The sequence below is a fragment of the Stegodyphus dumicola genome, chromosome 7 (assembly GCF_044657685.1).
Source record: "Stegodyphus dumicola isolate Sdum_Otavi_A_Nest chromosome 7, ASM4465768v1".
Classification (NCBI taxonomy): Eukaryota; Metazoa; Arthropoda; class Arachnida; order Araneae; family Eresidae; genus Stegodyphus; species Stegodyphus dumicola.
The window spans coordinates 4,665,692-4,688,188 of NC_140774.1; the positions used below are offsets into that span (position 1 = coordinate 4,665,692).

General features: G+C 35.3%; 1 protein-coding gene across 1 annotated transcript; it reads left to right on the plus strand.

The window, feature by feature from the left end:
* Window positions 1-481: 481 nt before the first annotated feature.
* LOC146996084 (uncharacterized) lies at window positions 482-22,285 on the plus strand. Its single transcript, XM_085819747.1, has 2 exons — window positions 482-1,511; window positions 21,815-22,285. The coding sequence occupies exons 1-2, from the start codon at window positions 637-639 to the stop codon at window positions 22,194-22,196; spliced, it is 1,257 nt and encodes a 418-aa protein (XP_085675873.1). The 5' UTR covers window positions 482-636; the 3' UTR covers window positions 22,197-22,285.
* The last annotated feature ends 212 nt before the right edge of the window (window positions 22,286-22,497 follow it).

Here is a 22,497-nt window from a genome sequence, read left to right on the forward strand (position 1 = left end):
TCCTTTGGACATAAAAATTTGATTTTAATCTTTGATGAACCTCACAAATCTTTGATTCACCTCACAAAGTGATAAACAGAACGTCTCAAAAATATAAACTATGAGTGTTAATTATAATAAACAAAATATTGCATTAGCAGTTGGGCCTGACTCTGGCTCACTTTGAGAAAATTACGACATTACTTTTGGATATTAATGCAAGTTTTTAGGGAAATTGTTGCTCCTTTTAATATTCTCCATATTACTAATCAGATAAATTAGTAGTTCGCTATAGAGGTACCAGTAACGAATATAATATGTCATTCCTTATTTCAGCGAATCTAAAGATTAAATTTCCGCCAAAAATGGTAGACTTGTACAGATTAGTTCTAGTGTTAACGCTGAGACTAAAAAAGAAAAGAAAACCACGTGATCTATGAGAACCAATTAGCATATGACAGAGCATTTCCTCTTCTAAACTTCGTAGATTTGAGTTGGGATCCCTGTGCGATAAGAGACACCAGATCTTCGCGGCCAAGGTCAAACGACTCACTTATTCTAGGAAAGCATTAAACCCAAAGTACTCAATTAAGGGTTAGTTAGCAACTGTAGGACTGAAAAATAAAATTCTACTTGTATCGTCACGATATTTTAAAAATGACATGTACCTGGCTAGCCGATGCGAGTTCTGTCGCATTCTTAGATTTGGGTGTTTCTGAATTTCATTTAAAGAGAAAAACAACGTTAATTTCGGCTCTGGATTTGTGCGCCCAGCCTCGAAATTATTACTGCATATCATATCGCCAGTGCCTTATAGCCTTTGACAATGGGGAAGGAATAGGTATTTATCCAAGTAATCTCCCGACTATTCCTAATGTGCCGTTATTCGAAGTCTTCAAGTCGAGGCAGACGATTACAGATGAAGAATTTGACAATTTCGAAGACGTCGCCGTTAACTTCTTTTACGATTTTGGTGGTGGATATTTATTGAAAAGTCTAGCAACGAAAGGAAAACCTGAAATCGTGAAATTGTATTTAAAGCATCTGAGAGCTTATTGCCATTACATAGAAAATTCATTATTTTGTGCTTCTTTGAATGAATTCGAATTAATGTCTGAGATGGTGCTTACTTACTACGATGATGAGAACTCAGAGATCATAAGGAACATATTAGCGGAAATATTACCCAAAGTTACAGATTTGCTGTTCGACAACAAATTCCCTGATTCCAGTCTTGTTTGGGAATTATTTTACACGGTGCGAAACCATAAATTAATTCAAATGAATATCATTTTCAACTGTAAACCTGCAATAATGGAATATATTTTGCACCATCTGCGAAAATGTAATATAAAAGATATTTGGCCGATTCGTTCCGAAAATTGGCAATTTAAATATGGTTTCCAGTGCTTAATTCGGGGCAAGCCGGAGCACTTGCTGATTCAACTTAAGTATGGAGTCAGGATTATTTATGAACCAATAATCGTAGCCTATGAATTATTTATAGGACGACATGGGCATCAGAGACTACTGTAAGTTTAAATTTTATATTACATTATATCGTTTTTTAAATTGTTGTTATTTGAATTGGAAATGAATAATCTAATTAACAATTTGTTCAGTATGAATTTTTTTCGAGATTGAAAGGATAGCTATAAAATTTCTTTCTTTCAGTGCTAAACGAACAGAGTTAATATCACTGCCTGTGTCCCATTTATCAACCTGAAAGAATTAGCAAGAACTCACGACTTTGTCCAACCAGGGGTCCTTAAACATTTTCTTATCAAACCCCTTCGAGAATTCTTTAGCGTTTATTAGCTTCTTTTATGTTATTGTTACACAATTATGACAGGATAGAAGAGAAAAAAAAACTATGAGTTTTAGATTCTGTACACTTCTGTTTTCTAAAGAATCCGTTGGCCTCTTCCGCAGAGAACCCGCTGGAGACGGTACCTTTTTTGTTGCCAACTGTTATGGTTTCAGCGATGTACGGTTACGTTTTTAAATAAAACGTGACACGTTAAATTTGTTGTTTAAAACATATTATTTAGTGCATAGCGTGACAGCAAGCATATGTAAGTTAAATTTTGCTAAAAATTAACTGATTAAACATATTAAGGGCATGCTAAATTTTACTAGCGATACATGATAATTAATAGAATTGAAAAGCATGATATTCAGCACATGCAATTGAAAATTAACTCGTTAAATATGGTATTAACACATTTAAATTCAAGTTGTTAGAAAAGTATGATGTATGTAGTAAGAATAAGTAAAGATTAGCGTAAAAATGTATAGTAAATGTTAGTGGTGAATTTTTACATTATAAGAACTTGACGATTTTTTGGCGAAAACTTGGCGACCAACCCTGCAGGCATGTTTTTTTTTTTTTTTTTTTTTTTTTTTTTTTTTTTTTTTTTTTACTCAATTTGCTAGCCGAATTACGCTTATACTAGAACTTTTATGGAACAAAAGTGCTTAATGATGACGAAGATTAGGTGCGAAATTGGGAGAAAGTGCAGAATCGCAAACTGCTTGCTGCGTTTTTAAGAATTCCACATACACGGTATCTATGTACACGTCGACCAATTTTCACTTAAAAAGTCAAAGAAAATTGACAAAAATCCAATTATTCTTACTCTTGTAAAAAGCGCCAAACAAATAAGTGGGCGATTCTGCACTTTAGCAGCGAAATTGTTTCTAAGTGCTTATTAGCTAAAATCACGATCGGAATTTTCTGGAAAATGTCACATGACATGTCTTATGATCTCTCATCTCTCTGAGACAAAATAATCTGTGATTCGAACTGTGTACTTCTCAGATTATTGCTTATTATAAGTCCTACCTAGTAACCTTTATCGCCTTGATTTGAAATTTATCGCCAACACCAAAAATGATCCAAAGAACGTCTATATATATATACTATATACTATGTGTGTATATACATAGCATATATACTATATACATAGTATATACTATGTTTAACTATATATTTTCTTTGAATGACCCCGTTAACTACTCATCGCAATGTCCGGTTTTTACTGCTCATCATAAAGTCGCCAAAAGTAGCCAAATCCCGTGTGCACCGGATACTAGGATTAAACCCTATTTTATTCTTTGGCATATTTCTCATTTGAGTGAATTCTTTCAGAAGCTTGCTGTCGTTTTTTGTTGAAAAACTTTTGGAAAACTTTTTATCTATAAGATCTGAACGAATGATTATTATTACGAATTACGATTACGAATGATTATTAGTGGATTACTATTATGTGTGGATTATTATTATGTGTGGATTATTATTATGATAAATTCAAGAAAATTTATGTGTTTATGAAATTATATACCTAAATTATCTTAACAGCTGATTTGTTGACAATCACTTGCTTAACTAGCACTAGCACGCAGTATGATGTGTATCGTTTGAGGGGGTGTATTCCAACTGCGTTAATGAAAATCCCCCCCGGTCGAGCTATAGAGCAACTGCGCCAATCAAAATTTCTTCCCCCTGCTCATACAGGGTTACAATTTAACTTTTCGAAGCCAATTGTAGCCAAGAGGAAAATAAAAATAAATAAATAGAATTACATAAGAACAAGTAAAAAATATCTAACAAGCAGGCTAATTACTTGAATAACAATAATAAATGCGACAGCTAGCAAAGAAAATAAAAGGTATTGGTAAACATACTGTTAAAAAATTTTATCAACTTTGTACTATTAAAATTTTTTGATCATTAAATAGATAAGTGAAAGTTCACTTACCTTCTAAATAGGGCTGCCCTGAACTGCATGCTTTTCTTTCTTGTAGGTATCCGTCTCTATGATGAACTTAACACAGCTATAAACTTTTTAAGAAATTTTAATTCGTATGAAAGATATCTACAAAATATTTACAAGTTATAATGATTACAAGCATAATTTATACGGAGACGGTCTATCGTTATACATCTGTTAGACGCGTCAGCCGTTCAACTGACTACTTTTAGTCTCTTTCGCCAGAGGGCGTTCGTGGAAGTAAAGTTTTAGTAAGCAAACGCGACACTCCCACCTTGAGGTCCAGTATCAGCAGAGGATGGACCTCAACTGACCTGTAGTTCAAGTCTTTTGAGGTTTCGTCATACGTCGAGTTCTGTACGTCACTTGCATATCCGACTCAGGTGTAAAGTTGAGTTCAAGAGGTATGAGGTTCTTAGTAGGTTTTATAATCTCCCCTTGTGCAGTTTTCAGTTTCACTAATCTAATGTGTCCGTCGTTTGATGGAAAAATTTCCACGATTCTAGCTAAGGGCCAGTTTATCCTTTTTTCGTTGTTGGACACAATTACAAGATCACCAACTTTCACAGAAGATGGTTCGCGAATGAGTTTTGAGCTTTGTTTTAGTTGCCCTAAATATTCTGATCGAAATCTTTTTCGTAAATCTTTTCTCAATTTGGCTCTGTAAAGGTATCTTTTATTGATGGATTTAGAATCCAAAAGATCTAATTCAGGAACTCCAGTCTCTGGAATTTCTGTTAGAAACATTGCTGGGGTGACAGCTCTTAAATCTTTTACGTCCTTTTTCTTAACTGTTGCATTTTCTAAGATAGAATTCCAATCTATGGTCTTAAACAAATTTTTTGATCCAACAAAATTGGTTCCATTGTCAGAGTATACAGTGACAGGTCTAACCCTTCGAGCGATGAATCGCCTGAATGCGTGCAGGAAACTTTCGGTTGATAGAGATGAGACTAGCTCTAAGTGAACTGCTCTATATATTGCGCAAGTAAAAATGACGATCCATGTTTTTTGGCCTCCTTTTAAAATTAAGGGACCCGTCAGATCAACACCAATAATCTCAAAAATTAAAGCATCTCTTATTCTGTCTTCAGGTAGTGGCGCTTGAGGAATCTTATATGAATCAGAGTCGAACCTTCGACATCGTACACAGTTTTGGATAACCTTGCGTACGGTTTTCCTACTCTTTATGATCCAATATTTTTCACGCAAAGCGCACATAACGAATTGTACTCCAGCGTGACTTAGCCTTTCATGTTCAGATTTAATGAGTTTTAATACTAATGGATGTTCTGAGGGAAGTAAAACTGGGTAACGAAAGTCAGCATCATCGTCTCTCTGAAAGATACGTGTTTTCACTTTTATAAGGCCATTGGAGTCCATGATAGGTTCTAGAGCACGTATTCTTTTATCTTTCAATCCTTCGAAAGATTCTCGTTGGATCAGTCGGAAAACCACTGTTTCAGCTCCTTTTAGTTCTTCGACTGAAATTCTCCCATGAGTTCTTTCAGATGGTGGTGTTGTAGCATTTTTAATGAATCTAAAGATCCAAGATACGACCTTTATGATCTTTTCGAATTTTGAAATATTGTCAAAAAGTTTAAATTTATCTGTATTCGTGTTATTGCTGGCTGAAACCACAGTTCGTTTTCTTTCTACATTTACTATATCGAAGTCAGGATGTTCTCCATCTGCAATAGGCCACTCTTCTGGAGGTCGATAAATCCAATCTGGTCCTTTCCACCATTCGGATTTCCTCAATTCTTTTGCAGAGCAACCGCGAGATGGCAAATCCGAAGGATTAAACTTTCCGGTTTCCGGGAATGTGATGCCAGTGATCTGGGTTACTCAATTTTTGAATCTCATTTACTCGATTGGCTACAAAAGTGGACCAATTTTCTTTCTGTTTTATCCAAAAGAGAGCATTTGTGGAATCCGTCCAGTAAAAAACTGGTACCTCTTTTAATTTCAAGTCTTTTCTTATTGTATGAGAGAGCCTGGCTCCAATAGTGCAAGCGAGTATCTCTAGTCGAGGTATGGTGAGTGCTTTTAGCGGAGCAACTCTTGTTTTAGATTGTATCAATTGACAAGTGACTCCACTCTCACCGCTGTGTCTAAGGAAAATGCAGGTCGCATACGCGTCCTTGCTTGCGTCTGAAAATACATGCACAGTGGTACTTTCGTCTATTTTGGGAAGCAATCTAGGAATTTTGATGTCTTTCAAATATTTTAACTGAGATGACCATGTGAAAAATTTCCTTGCTAGATCTTTCGGCAGATTAGTATCCCAGTTAATTTTATGTTTCCAGCACTCTTGCAGAATCAATTTAGGCATTAAAGTAACTGGACTAGTAAACCCAATTGGGTCAAAGATTTTACTCAATTCGGAAAGAACAGATCTTTTGCTCGATACAGGGTTTTCTTCATATTTTACGTGACAAGACAAAGTATCGTCAAACAAGTCCCACTTCAATCCCAATACTGACACAACATCTTCATAATCTTTCTCAGAAAGGTTTAGATTTGAAGTTTCATTTTTAAGTCTATTATGTTTCCAACCTCTTAGGTCAAATTTTGCAGTAGCCATTATTTCTCTAGATCCTTTGATAAATGAGTTTAATTCTTCAATTGATTCCACGCTCGCTACGCAGTTATCCACATACATGGCTTTCTTTAGCTTTGAAGCTATTTCTTGATGTTGTTTTGGTACATTTTCCAAATGGTAGTTAATCGTGGCAGCGAGTAAAAAGGGGCTGGCGTTTACGCCGAATACAACCCTTCGGTGCCGATATATAGTCAGTTTTGCAGGCTGTCCTTTCTCCCACCATAGGAACCGGAGAAAATCTCGATCCGCTGGATTCACACTTATCTGAAGAAATGCTCTTTTTATATCCGAAATTACTCCATACTTCCCCTCTCGAAATTTTTTCAAAATTTTGGGGATCAATTCAAGATAATTAGGACCTTTTTCCAGGCAGTCATTCAGAGATACCGAATTTTTCTCCTTTGCAGATGCGTCGAACACTGGTCGAATTTTGGTAGTCGAATTTTCCCGAAACACGGCTCTAAGTGGCAGATAATGCCCTTTGATCTTTTCTGCCTCCGAAATATCGACAGGTTCAATTATTCCCTCTTCTACCCAATCCTTTAAAACAGTTTCGTAGACTTCTAAGGAATTCTTTGTCTGAAGGGTTTTCACGCAAGACTTCAGACGCTTTTCTGCAAGGATTCTATTATCTGGCAACTCAGGATGAATTTGAAGCCATGGCAGTGATACCTGATACCTTCCAGTGTCATCTCTTTCTAAAGTACGGATGAAATAATTTTCTGTAGCCTTTTCTATTTCTTGTTTTGTTTGCGAAAGAGCTGGTTCAGTTATTCCGATAGAATCAAGAGACCACAAGTCACAAATTTTTCTGTCACTAATGTGTAGTGATAAAAGAACTTCATTAAAATTCTTTCCCTTTACCTTCATTCTCCCTAATATTGTCCAACCAAGGTGTGTATTCATCGCTACTAAACTCTCCGTTACGTGTTTTATTTCTCCTGTAAAGAGTTTTCCGGCATAATCTGCTCCTACAAGCATGTGTATTTCGTTAGGGTGTTTTTCAAATAAACAAGAATTCTCATTAGTTACATCACTGGGAAAAATTTTGTAACCTCTTAGTTTCTTTATGCAGTCCCTATCCTCCAGTTTTGGAATATGTGAGCATATGGTGTTTTGGCTCAAAACTTCCATTCCGCATGTGAATCCTGTTTCTGGATTATTTAACTTAATCAGATACTTGTTGTGATTTTCCCTTTTTTTCTATCCCTCCAAAAAGCCCATGAGTCACACTTTCCTGACCTAAAGATTTTAGTTTTAATTTCTCCGCAAGAAATGTGCTGATATATGATCTGCTACTTCCGGTATCCAGAATTATTCGTATAAAATTGCTTTCACCATCTCTGTAAACATTGACAATTAAAGTTTGCAAGATTACGCTTTCATAGGATGAATTATTCGTTAAGGCGTTATTTTCAATTTGTTCTTCCTTAATTTCTCCGTTTTCGGTTTTAAAACACATTATAGTGGCATGTCGTTGTTTACATAATTCACACCTTATTCTAGAAGTGCAATTAAAACTAAGATGCCGTGGGTGTAAACAGCGATAACATATTAATTTCGCTTTGCATTTCTCCTTTTTTTTCTCAGTAGACCATAAAGATGCTTGTTTACACGTTAAAGACTCGTGATCAGAAGAGTCGCAGAAAACACATGGTGTTTGTCCCCCCCGCAAACTTGCGTTCGTCAACTCCGAAGCTGTGTGTTTCGCAATAGGTCTGGTTTCACTCAGTTTGTTATGCTTTTGCGGCGCCGCCTTTGGCTGGACCGTCTGGAATGTACGTTCCCGCGCAACTAATTGCTCAGAAAGAAATTCCACTAGGTGACCCAAATCGTAATTTGATTTCCGAACTGTTTTATTATACTCCAAAACCAAATCTGCGGGCAATGTTTTAAGCAAAATAGGTGTTAATAAAGCTCCATATGTTTCTGAGGTCATATTTAATGATTCAAGACATCGAATATGTTTCTGTATATAATTGAATAACATACGGAAATTTTGAATGTCATTAGAATCTTTTAGAGGTCTTATTTTCAGTAATTTATCTATATGGGCGTTTATCAGTACATCTTTATTTCCAAATCTCTCTGTGAGGAGTTTAACTGAAGTTTGGTAATTTTCTTCGGTTAAATCGAAACCGTCAATGGTGTTAAAAGCAGTGCCTCCCAAAAAGGATTTTAAATAATTAAATTTGCTTATAGCGTCAAGCGTTTTATTTTGGTGTATGGCTGATGAAAAAGTGTTCCAAAATGTCAGCCATTCGCAGCTCTCGCCATAAAACTTCGGAATCCTAAGTTTAGGAAGCTTCACATCATGACTTTCGATTTTAACGTTTTCTATAATACTTTCACTCAACTGTTCAGTGCTTCTTAACACACTAAATTTTTGTTGTTCTATATTAATTTCTTTCAATTTTTTGTTAGCTTTGTATTTAAATGTAGTTATTCTTTCACGATATTCGTCAACACCGTTTAATTCGTGGTCAAGATAATTTATGTCTATTAATTTTTCTATATCGGCATCTATTTGTTTTAACTCGTTCGATTTTTCATTTAAGAGTTCTAAGGAAATTTCTAGTTCCTCTGCATTCACTTCTGTTTTTGGTAATTCAGTTTCGATTCGGCCAATTAATTTTGTAACGGCAGCCCTTATGTGGCCGCGTTTCCTTTTCAATGTATCGATGAATTCCGTCATTGTTTAATATTCAATAATTCAACAACTATCAGCAATTCACTAATTATTTATGCTTATGTATTATCTATATAACTGATATCAATTTAGACAGTTTCAATAGTTAGGAAAACCGCAGTTACTGGCAGTCCCTGTTCGGGCGCCATGTTAAAAAATTTTATCAACTTTGTACTATTAAAATTTTTTGATCATTAAATAGATAAGTGAAAGTTCACTTACCTTCTAAATAGGGCTGCCCTGAACTGCATGCTTTTCCTTCTTGTAGGTATCCGTCTCTATGATGAACTTAACACAGCTATAAACTTTTTAAGAAATTTCAATTCGTATGAAAGATATCTACAAAATATTTACAAGTTATAATGATTACAAGCATAATTTATACGGAGACGGTCTATCGTTATACATCTGTTAGACGCGTCAGCCGTTCAACTGACTACTTTTAGTCTCTTTCGCCAGAGGGCGTTCGTGGAAGTAAAGTTTTAGTAAGCAAACGCGACACATACATATTAGCATTACAAACATCTTTCATTCATGATAATATCATAAATTAAATAATTATAAAGCATACAAATTATATTTTTAATAAATTACATCAATAATGGTCAAGATGTCTGAACTAGACTGGACAATTTAATAGAGTGCAAAATATTATTCCATATCAAAGTGTGTTAAAGTGTGCTAGAAAACTTTTTCGTTAATTAAAGCAATCATGTAAATGTTTGCAGAAATTAATAGTTAAATTAAAAAAAAGCTTAGCATGAAATCTATTATAGCAACATTACTATGCGTTTGGATCACTGACGTATAAATTGTAAATAAATTTAAATTATTATGCTAAGAAGTTTTTCTAATATTTATCCAGAAGAAAGAATTAGATAAACAGTACTACAAATTAATATAATCAATCAGGCCTCTCTCAATAAATAAAAGCTTATTTTTTTAACCAAAAACTAAAAATTAGGACGTAAAAGTTTGTGTAATATACTTGGAAATATCTGAACATATAATTAGTTAGAAACATACAATTAAATTAATAACAAGCTAATTAACAGTAACATTAAGCTTAATTTCATTCAATCTAAAACAAGCAATCGATCAGGAGCTCCGCATAACTGAAGTTTTAATGCTATTTTACGTAGATTTCCGTATAAAATAAAAGTTGCACTTGTGAAACAAGTGAATAATGTACTGATAGTCAACAGGAATTAAAATACAGTGGTTAAAAATATAACTACTTGTTAGAAGGTATGCAAAGTTGCTATGGCTAGAGAAATTGAATGATTATAGAAAACTCATAAAGTTAAGCATTACAGTGTGAAAACAAAATTCTGGAATAAACATGTTAAGAAAATTAGATGGAGAAATAATCTTTAATTTATTGATATCTATATAAACTGTATGCTTTTGGGAAAATGTTACACATAATTTGCACTGATGTATCAATCACCGAAACTGAGTTAATTTCTTTTCTTATTAGAGGGATTTGTAAAAAGATATGCTAAGGTAAAGGTGAAAATTTTTGCAATATTTTTAAAGAATAAATTAAAAAAGTATTTTTACTTCATAAACTGAAATTTTTACGCTAAATTTTTATACAGTAAATAAGTACAAAAAAGAAAGAGCTGGGGGATCCCTAGGACTAGAAACTCGAGTCGAACGAACTACCAATGTTTAGTGACTTTTCCACAAGATCTTTTGAAATTAGGCTGAATAATACAGGGTGATTATAATTAAAATTTAAGTTTCAAAACGCTATAAAAAAAGAACCACTCATGGAAATGACGTCAAATTTGAAAGGAATGTTATTGAAGAAGGCGGAAAGCGTATGGCAGAAGAAAAAATTTAGTTTCAAAAGTTAGCAACAGATGGCACTGCAAGCGGAAGAAGACGTAAATTAAAATTTTAGTTAAATTTCAGTGTTATAAAGCCGCCAGGTACCAGGCTGTTCCTCATTTCGCGTCTCAGACGTTCGCCATGGGTGTTTCACTGCAGGATCGCGTCTGCTGGTAAAGCTGTATTACAAGAATGATGATTGTGCAAGAGTAGCTCTGCAAAAATTCAGGACACTGAAGGGTATAAAAGAAGGCGTTGGTCCAATGAGTGTCGTAGGTCTAAAGAAAATGATGCAAAAATTCGAAACGACAGGTTCGTTTGATGTGCAATCTGGTAGAGGGAGAAAACGAGTGCATTCGACGGTAGTTGAAGAAGTGGCCACAGCATTACAAGAGGGGTCGGCCGGTGGTGTGCAACCGTGCAGTGCACGAGAAATTGCCTGAACATTGGACAGGCCTACGAGCGCGGTGCTGAAAATTGTACGAAACATCCTGCAATGCTATCCGTACAAAATTGGCCATGTGCAGGAGTTGCTTCCGTCTGACTTGACAGCTAGGGAGACTTTTGCGTTAGAATTCCTGGCTCGCATGGAAGTGGATAATGAATGGCCGTGGAAAATTGTGTGTACAGATGAAGCCCATTTCCATCTGATAGGATACGTGAATACCCAGAATTGTCGAATATGGGCAACAGAAAATCCACTGGCAACGCACCCCGTACCACTTCATCCTGAAAAGGTCACGGTATGGTGTGGCTTTACGGCATCATTCATCCTACAACCATATGTTTTCGAGCAGACGGGTGCTTCCGGTCCTGTTATCGCAACCGTCACTGGTCAGAGGTATGCATCGATTTTGCGCAACCACGTGATTCCAGCTCTGCAACAGCGTAGACGTGTGGATGAAATCATTTTATGCAAGATGGCGCTCCTCCGCACATTGCACATCCCGTGAAGCAGCTGCTGAGGCGCCATTTCGGAAATGCTCGAATTATCAGCCGTCATTTCCCTACAGCCTGGCCGTCCCGATCGCCTGATCTTACTCCGTGTGATTTCTGGCTGAGGGGATATCTGAAGGATGTTGTGTTCCGTGCTCCAACTGCAAATTTAGCGGAATTAAAGGCACGCATTTCGCAACACATTCTGAACATCACCCCGGAGACACTGCGATCCGTTGTGGAACATGCTGTTTGTCGCTTTCAACTTGTTGCACACAACGGTGGACACCATATTGAACATGTTTTGCGCCAGTCTCGCGACAGTTCCGAACTGCTTTGATGAATGGTTCTTATGTGGTATGTCGCCGCAAAACTCTTGAAACCGATTTGTCCCTTTCGATGTGATATGTACAGTCATGCAAATAAAATTATTCAACAATTCTAATTTGTCAATGCGTTTTAATGTGTAACTTCCACCTTAACCCGTTGTTTTACGAATCATTTCTCGTTTCTCGTCGTGATTCTCCCGCTTACAGCGCCATCTGTTGCTAACTTTTGAAACTAAATTTTTTCTTCTGCCATACGCTTTCCGCCTTCTTCAATAACATTCCTTTCAAATTTCACATCATTTCCATCAGTGGTTCTTTTTTTATAGCGTTTTGAAACTTAAACTTTAATTATAATCACCCTGTATATTAAAGAAAATAGAAGATACAGTACACGTAAGAACAAAAATGGGCTGAATTAGAGATTTACATGTTTGGTGAATGAGTTAAACTTACCTGTATGCCATTATGAAATATTAGGAATGTAGCATAAAAGCATGAGTGAAGAAGGCAATGGCAATCTAAATCACTGTAATCTAAATGTATATCATTATCAGTATCTGCTATTAATTTCAATACTGCTGAAAAATATATAAATGAATTATATTATAAATCACATGAACTCGTTGCATTATAAATTACAACAGTTAAAAATGTTATTAGCGTGATTTAGCGACCATCTTTGTTAACAAATAATTTCAAGTAATTAATTTTACAAATAATTCAGCCTGAAAATAGATTGGAAAATAAACTACATGCTGAAGATTAAGCTTTGCCAAGGTGTTAGAAACATCTTCTGTTAACTAGAGTTGTGATGCAAGAATTTGTAAAAATTATCATTTAAATATAAATTGGCATAAATACAATACAAAGTAACGGGTGACCATAATTAAACTGACAGTGCTCACAGTGTTCTGTAGCGCGATCTATTTGCGAGAATGACGCCACATTTTGTAGAAAGATTAAACAAGACGGAGGACGAAGGATTCCGCGAAAAAAAAATTAGTTCCAAAAGTCACCGCTAGAGGAGTATTTGGCGCTGTGTAATAGAAAATAGAGTGTTAACAAATGCAAATCAATACGTAAATTACCTTTTATTTTGCATTCATATGAGGTTCAATATGGCTGCCGTTGTTGTGGACCACATATTACATTCTATGCACTGTATGCACAACAGCAGAAAGTAACATGTCTGCAGGAATCTCCCGTACAGTCCGTGATACGTTATCCTTCAACGTAGTCAGGTCCTGGACCACTCCTTGATAGACCTTGGACTTAAGGTAACCCCATAGCCAGAAGTCGCATGGGGTAAGATCAGGCGACCGAGGTGGCCATGCAGTTGGAAAGTAGCGGCTAATGACTCTTTCTGTTGTGAATTTCTGTCGTAGCATCTGTTGCACCCGTACAGCAACGCGTGAAGTGCATGAAAATGATTTCCCCCAGGCATTGTATTTGCTGAAGTGCCGGAATGACAAAGCTGTTCAACATGTGGCGATATTTCTCTCCGGTAACAGAACAGGTTTCGGTCCTGTCGGGGTAAAGTTCTCATAGAAGAATGGACCTACGATAAATTCCGCTGTGAACCCACACCAAACAGTTACCTTTGGTGAATGTAAGTGAATTGCTGTGACTGCATGTGGTGATTTGTCATCCCAAATTCGGCAGTTCTGTGTATTCACAGTTCCATTCAGGTAAAAGTGGGCCTCGTCTCTCCATAAGATTTTCCACGGCCAAGCATCATCCACCTCCATTCTGGCAAAAAAGGTGAGAGCAAAAGTCAGTCGCTTATCATGGTCGGGGTACAGTAACTCCTGTACACGGCTGATCTTGTACGGATAGAAGTTGATAATCTTTCGTAAGATTTTTCATACCGTACTGTAAGGCATATCCATATTCCACAAGGCATATCCACAATAAAAGGTAACTTTATTCCGTATTAATTTGCATTTATAAACAATCTATTTTCTGTTACACAGCGCCAAATATTCCCCTAGCGGTGACTTTTGGAACTATTTTTTTTTCGTGGAATCCTTCGTCCCCCGTCTTGTTTAATCTTCCTACAAAATGTGGCGTTATTCTCGCAAATAGATCGCGCTACAGAACACTGTGAGCACTGTCAGTTTAATTATGGCCACCCGGTATATAAATTCTACATACATGAAAACTTGAGTACAGTGCAACAATATGCGAAAAAGGAATGGATTAAAAGGGAACTGAAAATCCCAGGATATGAATATAAGGGAGTTTATTTTTTTTATTTTTTTTTATTAATTATGAAAATTCTGCTGATGCTCATAATTATTAATTTATTAATTAAATGTGTATTAGAAATTAAATGTATGCCAAAGTACATCAGCTGGAAAACAGAATAAATATTTAAACGTTTCTAGTATTAAAATATGGAATTTGTAAGAAAGTTAAATAACCTTAAAATAACTTCAATGATTAAAAATGGAAAGCTTAATACGGGAGTATATTGCAATAATATTAGTGTGAATTTAGAACGACTTAAGAAGTCCAATTTTTAGATTTAATAAAGATAATTTTTATAATTAAATTAGAACTGTTTACCTAAAATGGTAAATTTGAAAGTTGAAACCATTCTGCTATCTAAGAAGATTTGTTAATATTTATCTAGACAAGAAACTTATTTAAGGTGAGCTACAAATCCTATATTTGATACGTTGATTGTGTACCAGTTTTGTGTATGTCATTAATCTATTAATTTTACTATTCAAAACTGATATATATATATATATATATATATATATATATATATATATATATATATATCAGCGACTAAAATTTACAACATGGAAAGTTTTTAATTCTTACAGAGAATAAAAAAGATCTGGCTCATCATTCCTTTAAGCATCATAAAACTTTAAAATGAGTGTAAAAGAAATTTATTTTTTAGCACACTCCAGACTTTAAATTAATATTTGTTTTACATGCACAATTTTTACAATATTGATAAACGAAAATATAGGCTTGCAGTCTCAATAGAATCTCCCATTAATGGCGATAAATGACTTTTTGTAGCACCCAATCTTCTTAAGAAAGAAATGGGGGACAGGAAACGTCGCGCAGTTCGTGGATTAGAAAAGAGGGGGACGGGGATTTTCAATCAAATTTGGCGCAGTTCGTACCCTACCGCCGGATGTTAGGAACGGTTTTATGCAGATGAAACAAAAGTATTATAAGTTTATCATTTTATAGAATTTGTATTCTAGAAAAAACTGGAATGATTCAGTATTGAGACGTAGCCAAATCATAACATTACCTGCAAAAATTAAAAATGTTTATACTTTAAGGAATTTGTGTGCGTGTGTTATTGTTATATTATGAATCTAAAATTCTAAAACTTCATGATAATATTAATACCATACTTTAAGCTTTTAAAAATTTATTACTTGTTTGAAACTTTTCTGGCAATACCAGCTATAATCAAATTAAAAAATAAAATTTTGATACAATAGCAAATCATAAAACCACTCACTGGCATTTAAGTGTAAAAGTCTGCCTTCAAAAATTCTATTTTACTTATTGACTCCTCAAGGGAAGTTGAAGTTTTTCAAAATCCCAAAATTATGAAATTAAATGAGCCGTTCACTGCCCAGGTCGATTAACTTTCTAAAATAAAAAGTCGAGAAATACCATAAAATAATGTACACTGCCAAAAAAATCAATAAACAATAATAATAATGGGACAATATCTCCCGTTCTAGTGGGCCGATTGATGCAATTCAAATTGCGTTTTTCGTGTCTCGAAAGGGTGACTTAGATATATATATATATAGCATTATCCTAACATTAGACATTAGACTTATATAACATTGACATTAGATTTATATATAGCATTATCCTAACATAGGTATTTTGACACAAAATCGGGCGTTTCCTGAAATGACAGGCCAATTTTTTCCATATTTCGATTCTACGACTCAAATCATACCTAAATATTAAATTTTGTAAAATTTGGTACGAAATTTTGTAAAATTTTATCTTTGTGCATTTTTTTCAGTTTGCGCCAAGAATAATTTACTTGGCGAAATTCTTAATTTGTAGCAACCTATTTTCCTTTTCTTTTTTCATTGTAAGACGAGAGGAGAAAAGTCATCGTTCATACTTTTAATTTATTTTCACAAAGTTCGTAAACCACATTTGGCGTTATTATCGCTAAAAAAAAAAAAAAAAAAAAAAAGATGCTGAATTTTAAAACGAGCCAGTATGTAAATTAATGTATATCTTAGAAAATTTTAAATAAAAAACTAATTTTTGACATGTGCGACCAGAAATACATGTAATTTAAGATGATAATGAAAGTTTTATAGATTATCATACAAAAATTTTTTTCGAAAGATTTCTAAAATATATTTTAAAATACAAATTTTAAAAATAAATCATAAAAAATGGGCGAATTATAATTTTATTAAGCCTAAATTTCGAATTCTGGAAGAAGGAATCAAGTAAGTTTAATGAAAAAGAGATAATAATAAATATATATCAGATTCAATTAACATTGAGGAGCTAAAACTTTTAGAGCTAACGCTTTTAAAAATTACCCGTGGGATTTTTACAAAACTGAAAAGTTTGGCATAATTTGAGTCGTAGAATCGAAATATGGAAAAAAATTGGCATGTCATTTCAAAAAGTCCCATTTTATGTCAAAATACCTATATTAGAACAATACTATATATAAATCTAATACATATCCCAAGTCACGCTTTCGAGACATAAAGAACGCAAGTTGAATTTTGTCAATCGGCCCAGTAGAACGGGAGATATACTCGTAGAACTGTCCTCCTTCCCCCTCACAGTGTACATCGTTTCTGAAAATTCCTTTTATAATATACATTCAATTAAATACTGCAGAATACATAAATGTAGATTTAGCTTTCCTCTAATGGTATATAAAATTAAAAAGAAAGAATAGCCAAAAAGTAATCGTCTGTCTTTTATGTCACTGAGTTAGTAAATCGCTTTGGCAAGTGCAAAAGGTACTGATAAATTCTGTGTTTAAACTTGTAAGATTTTTTATTACAGAAAAAAATTATTTATTATGTATTTTTATTACTGATTTTTCTTAAAATAAATAGTATCAGTTCTGTTATAATGTATTATTTTTGATTAATTCATCAACAATATAAACGAGGTCTTCTTTAGCTGTACATAAGGCTTCGCCACTTCGATTTTTTCTTAAAGTTGTTCGATTTTTTTCTTAAGTTGTTCGATTTTTTCTTAAGTTGTTCGATTTTTTCTTAAGTTGTTCGATTTTTTCTTAAGTTGTTCAATTTTTCCTGAAGTTGATATAGTAATAACTCTGAAAGGAGGAATGAATTTTAGCAGATCATTTCTATTTTTTCCGTTGCCACAGTTCTACTTTTAGATATAATAAAGGCTAGTCTACCTTTTTAAATCTTTTGATCTACCTGCTACAGATTTACAGAATGACATAAAATTCTAAATATTCTGTAGAGACATTATATATTTTTTGGAAGCAAGAGAGATGAAAAATTAGCAACCGCCTTCGCCGGGAATCGAGCCACGGACCTCTGGAATACCGGTCCAGCGTGCAGAACCACTACATCACGAAGGCACTCCGAGAAGGTGGGAGAAATATCTTATAAATTCATTATAGTCACACTTGAATTGTATGAGGTGGAGTTTGGACCTCCTAACTTTATCCAGGGCTGTTTAAGCCGCTTTACTGGAAACTTTGTAATAGATACTTTTCTGTTGAGAACTGAATTATTTAGAGATTTTGTTGAAAAAAAATCTTGGCAAATCATTTGGATTACATTAAATGGTGCTTCCTTTTTGTATATTTTGATTATATCGTACCAATTATTTGATGAAAACATTTTCTGGAATTTTTTTCGCATGTGACTCAATAATGGAAAAATCTCAATCATTAGGCAAATAAATAGCTATGTCCACTTACGAAAAATTTCATTTCATTTGACTTTAATCTTATTTCTGTACTTTGAACAAATTTCACTAAAGATAGTTTTGATATTTCTGTTTTGTCAGGTTCATGAATCTGAATATGCTACTGTTTTTTTTTTTTTAATTTTTAACTTAAGTCTTCATGAACTTTATTAGGCACGATGAAATTTCTTGACACCGATGAGATCCTTCAGTTTCTGGCGAAACGAACCTGTGGTTTGTATTTTTGTTGAAATCATGGCAACCGAAATTATAACATTTAAATTTCACTTATAATCAGCTAGGGATGGTTAAGTTTAGTAAAAGCTAAAGCTTTTTCTAAGCCGAAAGAAAATACGAAAATATTTTCGGATGCTCGCATTTGATCTGCAACAATATAACTACGAACTCATTCAGCCTGTTATAAGAGCTGTGTAGTAACAAAATATAAAGTAATGTGTACAGTAAAAGTTTGAGTAAATTGCATAAAAAGAATGAATGTTTCAGTTTGCAATAACTTGCATAAGTAAAATAAAAATTCTAATTTTTGGAAAATTATATCAAGTCATGTGACCAATTATACACTCATTGCCATAAAAGTTTGCGCACCAAGAAATAATTGTGGGATCGTAACGAAACTTCATGGTGGTGTGGTGGTGTGGTGTATTTAATTATGGCAAAGCACACTAGGGCTATCCGCCTAAGGGGAGGGATGCCTTCGTGGAGGTCTTTCTAAGGGAAACTGGCTCGTATACACGTTACACATGGGGAAAACCACGAAAACGCCCATGCAGCCAGCCCGTTCGCGGGATTCGAACCTCGAACCGAACTACCAGTGTTCAGCGACTTTACCGGTTCACCGCTCGGCCGCTGGTGGGCCCGAAACTTCATGAAGGTACATGTCGGGTAGATATGCAAATGATTAGAAATGCAGCGTGATTGCGCATTGCCTAATCCCACTAGAGGGCGTCGAATTTCGTTCTTCTTGGAGTATGACACAGGTAAGCAGAGCTTGTTTGAGAAAACATACGAGAGCACCTCTAAAGAAAAAACTTTTTACATTATTCGGAGAAGAAATATCCCAAGTCAAATCTGCAAATTAATTAGGGGTCAATGAGAAGTTAACATGGGAGGATCACTCAATGAGAAGTTAACATGGGAGGATCACGTTACTAATGTTACAAAAGAAAGCCTTCGGAGTAATTAATAGTCTCCGGCCACTTCTCAACAAATTTTCGTGCCTTGATCTCGGTAGGAAAAGAATAATGTATATCATGAGCATTCGACCTATAATCACCAACGCCTCGCCGGCATGGAGCACTGCAAATAAAACAAAAGTTGTCATCATATTTTGGACTTTTGAACTTCTTTAGGTTTCTGGCATTGGTTGACAATACATTCTCTTTACTGTCACGCTCACTACGCTTATGGCGATTTAGCAAAAACCGATCCACTCTTAAAGTGCATTATAAGAAGAAAAAATCTTGATCTTGCTAAAACCGTCTTTTGATCTTACTACACATAAACACACACATTTGCCTTACTAAAAATTTCACTTGACTAAAAATTTCACATATTTGTTTGACAGAATCTATCAAAATTATTTATTTGCGTACGAAATTAAGAATTCAGGAAACATTGATAACACAAAAAAATTCAGAAGTGTCGAGAAATTAGTAGGACATGAGATGCGACATCTGTAGAGTTTATTACGTCCAGTTTATTTATATCCAGTATTTTCTAAAGCTTAGACATTTTTCAGGAATCATTCACGGCGAGCAGCGCCTCTGGGATTTTTTAGTTCAATTGGCATTGCCTTCGCTCTAATGTATTTTACTTAATATGTATTGCCGGTCATTATCGTTGAGTTATGAAGGTCAAACATTTTTTTATTAATGCTGCGCGATCGTACTAGCTTGCGGTAACGGTAACGCTATTGAGATATATGCTGAAGCACACAAGAGGCTACTTACCTGATGTTTAAACATGTAAATTTTTTCACTGTGTTTCTCTGAAAGTTGCTACTCCTCAAGTCGCCGTGGCGGACACTTCAGGCTGCATTCAGACGGCGACGTAGATGTCACAGAGGCATAGTCACAAGGAATAAAGTGCGGGAAGTTCGTTCACACCTGCGACACAGGGTCTAAGCCGCACCCAATTAGAGAAACTAAATTTGCGCATGCGTGGATGTGTCTACTGGTCTCCCTCTCTATTTTCCCACTCAGGTTTCGCGCGTTCGCTCTGACTGGTCGACGCGTATTCCAAGTCGGCATAAAGTTGAAAACTTCGATCTTCATGCCAAGAGCCCTAAACCATATTTTGTGGCTTAGCACAGACTGGTTGCTTGGCAACGCAGCTCGGCTTAAACCACTTATACCCACTTTACACCGTCGTCTGAACACAGCTTTAGGCTCCGTTCAGACCGTGGTATAAATGTCAAAGAGGCATAGTCATAAGGCACATAATGCGGGAGTTCCGTTCACAACTGCGAGACAACGTTTAAGCGTAGCCAATTAGAGAAACTAAATTTGTGTATGCGTAGATGTGTCTACAGCATTCCCCTCTGTTTTCCCGCTCAGTAGGTTTCACTCATTCACTCTGATTGGTCTACTATTATACCCAGTCGGCATAAAGTTGGAAACTTTGAATTTTATGTCAAAACCTCTAAACCAGTTTTTGTGGACATTGTAAGGTTTGGTCACCTAGCAAAGCACATCTGCTTAAAACAGTTATGTCATTTGTACCACCATCTGAATGCAGTCTTAAACTGCGTTTAGACGACGGTATAAAGGTCGTAAGTGGTTTAAGCCGAGCTGCGTTGCCAGGCAACCAGTCTGTGCTACGCAACAAAATCTGGTTTAAGGTTCTTGGCATAAAGTTCGACTCGGGATAATCGTCGACCAATCAGAGCGAACGCGTGAAACTTGAATGAGAAAACGAAGCAGGAAATTTGTAGACACACACATACACACACACACACACACACACACACACAAAAAAAAAAAAAAAAAAAAAAAAAAAAAAAAAATCACGCATGGCCTAAATTTAGCTTCTCTAATTGGGTGTGGCTTAGACCCTGTGTCGCAGATGTGAATGAAACTCTCGCATTTTATTCCTTGTGACTATGTCTCTGTGGCATTTACGTCGCCGTCTGAACGTAGCCTCAGGGACCACTAACTTTACGCAGCAATTTGTACCCAAAATATGTTATTTCACATTAAAGGGATGTTATTAAGGAATACTTAGCTGGTGGTGTGGTGATGGTGTATTTAATTATGACAAAGCACACTAGGGCTATCTGCCTAAGGGGAGGGATGCCTTCGTGGAGGACTTTCTAAGGGAAACTGGCTCGTATACACGTTACACATGGGGAAAACCACGAAAACACCTGTTCGTGGGATTCGAACTTCGGACCAAACTACCAGTGTTCAGCGACTTTACCGCTCGCCGCTGGTGGGCATACTTAGCTGGTACGATGAACATATTGATGATGACTACCATTAATATACAACTATTAACCAGAGTACTAAACTGTTGGAGGATTTTTGTAATAATGAATATTCAAAACACCTACTATAATAACTATTGAGCATTTTATGAAATAACAGGATTTTAAGTACACACATTCTGCAGTGTTGATTAAATATTGTCATTTTTCCTCACAAAAAACTTATTTCCAGTTAAAAAGCTTTAAAAACAATTACCGAGAAAGTCATCTACACCAAAATTTAACTATTTTCAGGCGAATCCGCAAACATTTCGAGGATGTATGGTTTTTTCTGAACCTAAGAGAAATAATTATTTGCTACTTACTCTGGACCCCTGAAAGGTTTGCGACTTATTTGGAAAGTTTACGCATTATTTGGAGAGCCAGTACAGAACCCTACTTAACGTACGACGAGTTCCTGATTTATGTCGACTCTTCAGATGCAGACGACCTTCACGATGAGTTCCACAAACATGAAATCGACTTCTTTACTGATGATTCTCAACCGAGGAGACTGACGCATTATTGCCGATGTGTCATAAGAGACGTTCTTATTTGCAATTCACAGCTGCCAGAAGGAATTGAATTACTAAACTTGCCTACTCAATTGCAGTCCTATATCAGCTTGGAGTTTTAGTTTTTACCTACATAAAATTCTCTGATGTTTAGCATGCAAATATCTCATGTATCATGTTTCTTGTATTATATGATGTTTCCTTTGGAAAAATAAACTGTTCCTTCTGAAAGAAACCTGTCTTATATGTGATAAATATTTAATTAACTTTACCAAAAATTAAAACAATTTTCGTGATTCACATAATGCATCTGTATTGCCTATATCTACAAGCTTTTTTTTTTCAATAAGGTTGCTATTTGTAATGAGTTTTTACGACATTTGCGTGACATAACCTATAAAATGTTTAAAATGACGAAACTTT

Bases quoted from the DNA above. Each gene is read 5' to 3' on its own strand.
- LOC146996084 (XM_085819747.1), top strand. From the start codon at position 637: ATGACATGTACCTGGCTAGCCGATGCGAGTTCTGTCGCATTCTTAGAT. The intron at 1,512-21,814 runs GTAAGTTTAAAT...AACTATTTTCAG, and splicing joins CATGGGCATCAGAGACTACT to GCGAATCCGCAAACATTTCG.